Source organism: Gracilinanus agilis, unplaced genomic scaffold, assembly GCF_016433145.1.
Source record: "Gracilinanus agilis isolate LMUSP501 unplaced genomic scaffold, AgileGrace unplaced_scaffold52262, whole genome shotgun sequence".
NCBI lineage: Eukaryota > Metazoa > Chordata > Mammalia > Didelphimorphia > Didelphidae > Gracilinanus > Gracilinanus agilis.
The window spans coordinates 1-7,875 of record NW_025387202.1 but is presented as its reverse complement, the minus strand read 5'-3'; the positions used below and the strand labels follow the sequence as shown (position 1 = coordinate 7,875).

The 7,875-nt window shown below is 39.0% G+C and overlaps 1 protein-coding gene across 1 annotated transcript; it reads right to left on the bottom strand.

Moving 5' to 3' along the window:
* Positions 1-6,892: 6,892 nt before the first annotated feature.
* Positions 6,893-7,177, bottom strand: LOC123255787 (ragulator complex protein LAMTOR5-like; the record flags this gene model as incomplete). The annotated part of the gene is made up of 1 exon (XM_044684520.1): positions 6,893-7,177. A coding segment is annotated over exon 1 (285 nt), but the record flags the coding sequence as incomplete, so codon positions are not given.
* Between the last annotated feature and the right edge of the window lie 698 nt (positions 7,178-7,875).

Genomic DNA, 7,875 nt, shown 5'->3' with positions numbered 1-7,875 from the left:
GTTGTGTATTCACTGACATTTTTGTATCCTCCCCTAGACCCACTCCTTCTTCTTACACTATTTTCTTTTACACCAGTGGTTTCCTTTGAGCTGGTATCCCTTATCCCCTCCCTTGATTGACTTTCCTTTCTGCCCCCTCCCTTGTTATTCCCTTCTTTTTGTTTTTTAAAGACCAAATGAATTCCCTCCCCCTTCTTCTCCCCTCCCTTTTTTGGCCTCCCCACTCCCCTGCTCCCTTTGGTTTATCCCTTCTGACTTTCTCAGTAGGGTTAGATAGAGTTTTTTTATCTGGATGGATAATAAAGCTACTCTTCCTTCTCTGGGTTGATTACACTGAGAGTAAGGTTTGATTATGCTCTCTTCCTCTCCTTCTTATGGTATTATTTATCCCCTCCCCTTCCCATGCCCTCTTTATGTGTAATAGAATATCTTATTTTTCTTATTTACTCAGATTTTTCTTGGTGTCCCCTACTATTCCCCCCTCTTTCCCACCCCCCATGTCTTCTTAGACCATTTAGTATCCTGTCCTCTCCCTATGAATTATTCTTCTGGTTGCTATAATAGTGAATATTATAATAGTGTATAGAGTTCACTACAGAGAATTATACATAGCATTTCTCCCCCTAGTAATACAGATAATTAGATCTTATTTATGCCCTTAAAGAGTCAAGCTTAAAAGATTATGAGTTTTCTTTCTTTTCCCTCTGTTTCTTATTTACCTTTTCATCTTTCTCTTGATATTTGTGGTTGAGTGTCAAACTTTCCATTTAGTCCTGGTCTCTTTTGTGCAAAAACTTGGAAATCTTCAATTTTGTTGAATGCCCATACTTTCCCCTGAAAGTATATGGTTAGTTTCGATGGGTAGTTGATTCGTGGCTGAAGGCCCAGCTCTCTTGCCTTTCTGAATATTGTATTCCAAGCCTCGTGGTCTTTTAGCATTGAGGCTGCCAGATCCTGTGTGATCCTTATTGGTGCTCCTTGATATTTGAATTGTCTCTTTCTGGCTTCTTGTAAGATTTTTTCTTTAACTTGAAAGCTCTTCAATTTCGCTATTATGTTTCTGGGTGTTGGCTTTTCTGGGTCCAGTGTAGAGGGTGATCTATGGATCCTTTCAATGTCTATATTGCCCTCTTGTTGTAGAACTTTAGGGCAATTTTGCTGAATAATTTCTTTAAGTATGGAGTCCAAGTTTCTATTAATTTCTGCCTTTTCTGGAAGACCAATCATTCTCAAGTTGTCTCTTCTAGACCTGTTTTCTTGGTCTGTCACTTTCTCATTAAGACATTTCATGTTTCCTTCTATTTTATCAGTCTTTTGACTTTGTTTTATTTGTTCCTGTTGTCTTGAGAGATCATTGGTTTCTAAATGTTCGATTCTAGCCTTTAAGGACTGGTTTTCGGCTATAATGTTTTGGTTTTCGGCTTTAATCTTTTGGTTTTCCTTTTCAATCTGGTCATTTTTGGTCTTCAGTTGACTCATCTCACTTTCCAATCTGCCTTTTAAACTGTTATTTTCTTGCCAGATTAATTCCATCTTCCTCAGCATTTCATTTTTGAACTCTTCAATAGCTTGTGACCAGTTTTCATTTTTTTGGGGAGGTTTGGATTTTTGTTTTTCCTCCTCTGTTGTCTGGATTTTCTCTGTGTAGAAGTTGTCGAGTGTTCCAGAGTTTCTCTTGATAGTCTTTTTCTTCTAGACTTCCCTATAGCTTGCCATTGTTAGCCCGGCCCCTTTTCAGCTTTGTCTTTGCACTCAGGGTCTGCCTGCGCCTTCCAAGCTCCCGGGGGCTCTGGTCTCCTTGTCCTCGGGGTCAGGACTCCTGGTAGACCCCGGTCTGCCCCTCTGCCCGAGGCTCCTTCAGCAGTCTTTGGAGCTGCTTCCACAGCCGTGCTCTGGTCCTCACTGGAGGGCCAAGCCTGGGCTGGAGATCGTTATTCACGCCTAGGGCACTGCCTTTGCCTGTGCAGATGCTCTTAGGGCACTGCCTTCACCCACACAGAAGCTAGGGAAAGTCTGTGGGCTGGAGATCTTTATTTGCACCTGAGGCGATGCCTTCAGCGCTTGGGAAAGGCCGTGTTTTAGAGGCCTTTGTCCTGTCTGAGGAGGTGCCTTCACCCACATGGATGCTCGGGAAAGTCCTTGCACGCCCCCCCCAGCCTCTTGGGGTCCCTCGTCTTGCAGCACACAGGTACAAACCCTGGGGCTGCCAGTGATTATCTGGTTGCCCCAGTCCTGTTTTCACTCTTGTGCGTTGGTGTTGTGCCAGGTGTGTGGTGTGGGGGGTGGGGGAGGTGCTTCTTCCTCTTGCCTTTTAGTGAGAGCTGTTTCACCCCTTTATAGCGTGGAAATGCCCCGATTCTGCATACCTTCAATGCTGCTCCCTGTTGTGGGATTCCTTCGTTCTTCTGGACTCGTTTTTATTTCCCCTTGAGGAGTCCTGTATGCTTCGGTCAGGAGAGATCTCTGCCGCCATCTTAACCGGAAGTCCCTAATTTACTTTTCTGGAAATTAAATTTAACAAAAAATTTTAATAACAATTAATAGGAAAGAAATATGTATAAATGTTACTACCTTTTTTGTAAAATATAGTAAAGAAAGGTGTAAATTAGAAACATTGAACTTTTAAATTATAAAACTATTTATTGAACTCAGAATAGAATGTAATACAAAAAAAGTTAAAACATTCGAAATCCCAAATGCACCTGTGGCCATCACTGCCTCCCTGAATCGCTGCAGCACCCACCAGTGGGCAGTGGTGCCCACTTTGGGAATCACTGGTCTAAAGGATGGGAATAGGGGTTTCTATACTTCCAGACTATGGGCAAACCACAGGGTCAGGGGAGGGACTTATCTACACAGAACTGAGAACTAAAGCAAGACAGGGCCCAAAGAATAGCAGGACTGAAGTGGGTATCCTCACAGCAGAGTCCTGACACACTCCAGTGATGTTGTAGCTCTTCCAGCACCACTATCTGTACTCCTTCAGGTGGGTGGAGCTAACCCAGTCCAAGTTAACCTGCAACTCAGATTGGGATTAATAGGCTCTACCAAAAATCTCCCACAATTAGATGACAGTCTTCCTTTTGGATATCAGGAAATCTGGGTGCAAACTCCACTTCCTCAGAGGTCTCCTAGGATCAGTTACAACTTGTCCCAACCACCATGGAGTCTGTCTCAGAGAGAGAAGCCACACTTCCTGCTTCCCCATTCCATTTAGAATTCTCCAGTCCTGCCTGCTAGGTTTCCTAAATAATAATTTAGTAATCTTCCTCACAACAGAAGACACCCACAGTTAGTGGTCATGATATGGAGGAAAATTTAGCAAAAGAAACTGAGAAGTAGTCAGACTCCCTAGAGAAGAACCAGGAGAGAACACTTTTATGAAAACCTAGAATGTAGAAACTATCTATTTTTTCATTCTTTTGGCTTTGTATTTATTTAGTAAGATAAAAAAAAATTTATTGGCCTGCAAAACACACTTCCATTTTGGTCATTATTGTAAGAGAAAAGTCATACATAACCAAAATCCCAAAATAAATAAAAAATATACTGATGTGAAAGATGACTCCAACAGTTCTTCCTGTGGAAGTGGATAGCATTCCCTCATAAATCTTTCAGGATTGCCCCAGATCATTGCATTGCTGAGAGTAGCCAGATAATCATCGTTCAGTATTGCTGTTATTGTGTACAATGTTCTCCAAGTTCTGCTTATTTCACTCTGCATCAGTTCCAATAGATGTTTCCATCTTTTTCTGAAATTATCTTGCTTATCATTTCTTGTAGCACAGTAGTATTCCATCACCAACATGTACCACAGTTTGTTTAGCCATTCTCCAGTTGATGGATGTCCTCTCAATTTCTAATTCTTTGCCACCACAAAAAAAGCATCTATACATATTTTTGTACAATTAAGCCCTTTCCCCTGTTTTATTATGTCTTTGGGAGATATAGACCCAGTGGAGGCATTACCCTTTGGGTATAGTTCCAAATCACCCTCCAGAATGATTGGATCAATTCACAACTCCATCAACAATGCATCAGTGTTCCAATTTTGCCACATCCCCTCAAGCATTTACCAGTTTCCTTTACTGCCACATTGACCAATCTACTAGGTGTGAAGTGGTACCTCAGTGTTGCTTTAATTTGCATTTCTCTAATCAAGAGCAATTTAGAACATTTTTTTTCATATGATTATTGATGGCTTTGATTTCTTCATCTGAAAATTGCTTGTTCATATCCTTTGACCATTTGCTAACTGGGGAATGACTTGTATTCTTATAAATGTAACTTAGTTCTTTATAAATCTGAGAAATTAGACATTTACCAGAGACATTCATAATAAAAAAAATTTCCCAGTTTGTTGTTTCCCTTCTAATCTTGGTTTGATTAGTTTTATTTGTACAAAAACCTTACTTAATATGATCAAACTTATTCATTTTACATCTTATAATACTCTCTATCTCTTGTTTGGTCATAAATTCTTCCCTTCTCCAAAGACCTGCCAGGTAAACTATTCTGTGTTTCCCTAATTTAGTTATGTTATTGTGAAGAGAAAATCAGCAACTTTTAAGTTAATCAATTAAAAACTTAAGTACCGGGGGCAGCTGGGTAGCTCAGTGGAGTGAGAACCAGGCCTAGAGATGGGAGGTCCTAGGTTCAAATCTGGCCTCAGACACTTCCTAGCCGTGTGACCCTGGGCAAGTCACTTGACCCCCATTGCCTACCCTTACCACTCTTCTGCCTTGGAACCATTACACAGTATTGATTCTAAGGTGGAAGGTAAGAGTTTAAAAAACAAAAAACAAAAAACAAAAAAAACAAAACTTAAGTACCACTATTTAGTACCTTACCAGTCACCAACTGTAAAAGTTCATGTGTCACTTGTTAAAGTGGTAGAGTGGGTGATAACTCCAGTAGCCACTGCCCACTCCCTGGGCAGTGCTAGGCAAATTGAAAGACTGTGATTGGTTCCTGTAAAGTGGGAAAGTGACAGGAATTGGTGTTGAGAAAACTGCTTTAAAAGGCCAGCTCAGGGATTCAGCTCAGGGATTCTCTGTGTTGGTGAGTCCAGCTCACCACCTCACTGGAGGAGACTCTTTCCCTGTATCTGCATTGACTTGCGGTGGTGAGTGGAGTGTTTCCTTCCTTGGGTCTTCAGTGAGGAGACTCTCTCTGCTTATTGGCACTTTGGTGGGACACTCCCTTCAGCGTGAGTTCTGGTGAGATTCTTGGCAGTCTTAGCCTCATGTGCACTGAAGGTATTCTTCAGCATCTCCTGGTTCTTCGGATTTTGGCTTCCTATTTAGGACTTTGGATTCTGGTGAGATTCACTTTCGAATTCACATCAACAGTCTGAAGACATTAGGATTAAATTTAGGGTATTTGTAGCTAGGCAGTACTTTCTTTCTATCTACATTTTCCCACTTTCACTCTTTCCACCTCTTTGTAAATAAAGCTGCTAACAGTAATTTTGACTTAAGCTGTAATATTTTTAAATCAGCGATCACAGTATTACTTTAGAACTCTTGTATTTAGCATAAAACCTAAATTTAAATTCTTATAGTATCAGTCTTTATATCTAAATCATATATCCATTTTGACCTTATCTTGGAATAGGAAATGAGATATTGTTCTAATATCTAGCTTCTGCTATACTGTTTTCACAATAGTTTTTGTAAAGAGTGATTCTTATTCCAAAAGCTGGGATCTTTGGGTTTATCAAACACAAGGTTGTGAAGGTTGTTTACCACTATACATTGTGTATCTAATCTACTACATTGATGTACCATCCTGTTTCTAAGCCAATGCCAGATTGTTTTCATAATTGCTGCTTTATAGTACAGTTTGAAATTTGATACTACTAGGCCTCCTTCAATCACATTTTTTTTGTTCCTTCAATATTTTTTTTAGGTTTTGTTATCATTTATTTGTGAAGTTAAAAATGAGCGGTAAAAAGTAAAAACTGCCATACAATGGATACTCTTGACCTTTTGTTATTCCAGATGAATTTTATTTTTTCTCATTAATAGAATTATTGATTATTCCTATAATTTGTTCTTTGACCTATCTTATTTTTAGCATTAGATTATCTAGTCTCCAATTAATTTTTTATTTATTTTTCCATGGAGCTGAATTGACTTTAGTTTTTATTATGTTATTATCTGAAAGTGATGCATTTATTATTACATATTATTTCTCCTTTTCTGCATTTGGTTGTGAAGTTTTTATGCCCTAATATACGGTCAGTTTTTGTGTAGGAGCCATGTACTCTGAAAAGAAGGCATATTCCTTTCTATTTCCACTCAGTTCTCTCCAGAGATCTATTAATTAGTTCTAACTTTTCCAAGATTTTTTTCACTTCTTTTACTTCTTTCTTATTTATTTTTTTCTTTGATTTATCTAGATCTGAAAGGGGGAAGTTGAGGTTATCCACTAATATAGTTTTACTGACTCTTTTTCCTGAAGTTCTTTTAATCTCTCCTTTAAAAACTTAGAGGCTATACATTTGATACATATATGTTTAATACTGATATTACTTCATTGTTTGTAGTACCTTTTAACAAGATATAATTTCCTTCCTTATTTTTTATATGAAAACTTTTATTTAATTCATTAATTTAGGATATTTTTCCATGGTTACATGATTCATGTTCTTTTCCTCCCCTCCTCCCACCCCCTTCCCATAGCCAATGCACAATTCCACTGGGTTTTACATATGTCATTGATCAAGACCTATTTCCATATTATTAATTTTTGCATTAGGGTGATTGTTTAGAGTCTACATCCCCAATCATTTCCCCCTCAACTTATATTTAATGGATGGCCTAAGTACTGGCACTTCATCATGTAGCAATATAGTAAAATGAGATGGAAAGATTGGTCTGAGTTCTACACTTGTTTGGAGAATAGGTCTGAGAGGTCGAGATGCCATTTTGTGTACTGCCACTGTGATGCCATCTCGTTTCTGGATCATTATATTCCTGTTGTCTGACTCTAGACAGACTATAGGGATATCTGTTGGATCAGAGGTTAGTTTAGCTGCTTGCTGGGCTAGGACAGAGATCACTTCAGCATGTTCATTAGACAGGGTTCCACGGCGCAAGTCCATGCACAGAACACCCATGATGGACTGGTTCTTCATCGTGTCTTCCAGGTGCTGCTCCAGGGTTGCCTCCATCTTGGATTCAAACAGTAGATTTCAGGGGAGGCTGCTCCGAGACCATCCCAGACAGTTTTTTAATGCCCTTTGGACATAGTTCCAAATTGCCATCCAGAATGGTTAGATCAATTCACAACTCCACCAGCAATGCATTAATGTCCAAATTTTGCCACATCTCCTTCAATATTTATTACTTTCCTTTGTCGTCATGTTAGCCAACCAGCTAGGTGTGAGGTGGTACCTCAGAATTATTTTGATTTGAATTTCTCTAATTATAAGAGATTTAGAAAACTTTTTCATGTGCTTATTAATGGTTTTGATTTCTTTATCTGAAAATTGCCTATTCATGTCCCTTACCCATTTATCAATTGGGGAATGGCTTGCTTTTTTATGCAATTGATTTAGCTCCTTATAACTTTGAGTAATTAGACCTTTGTCAGAGATTTTTGTTATAAACATTTTTTCCCAATTTGTTATTTCCTGTCTAATTTTGATTGCATTGTTTTTGTTTGTATAAAACCTTTTTTAAACATTTATTAATATTCATTTTTAACATGGTTACATGATTCATGCTCCTCCTTTCCCCTTCAACCCCCCCCCCCCGCACCCATCCTACCCATGCGCATTTCCACTAGTTTTGTCATGTGTCCTTGATCAAGACCAATTTCCAAATTGTTGGTAGTTGCATTGGTGTGGTAGTTTCGAGTCCACATCCC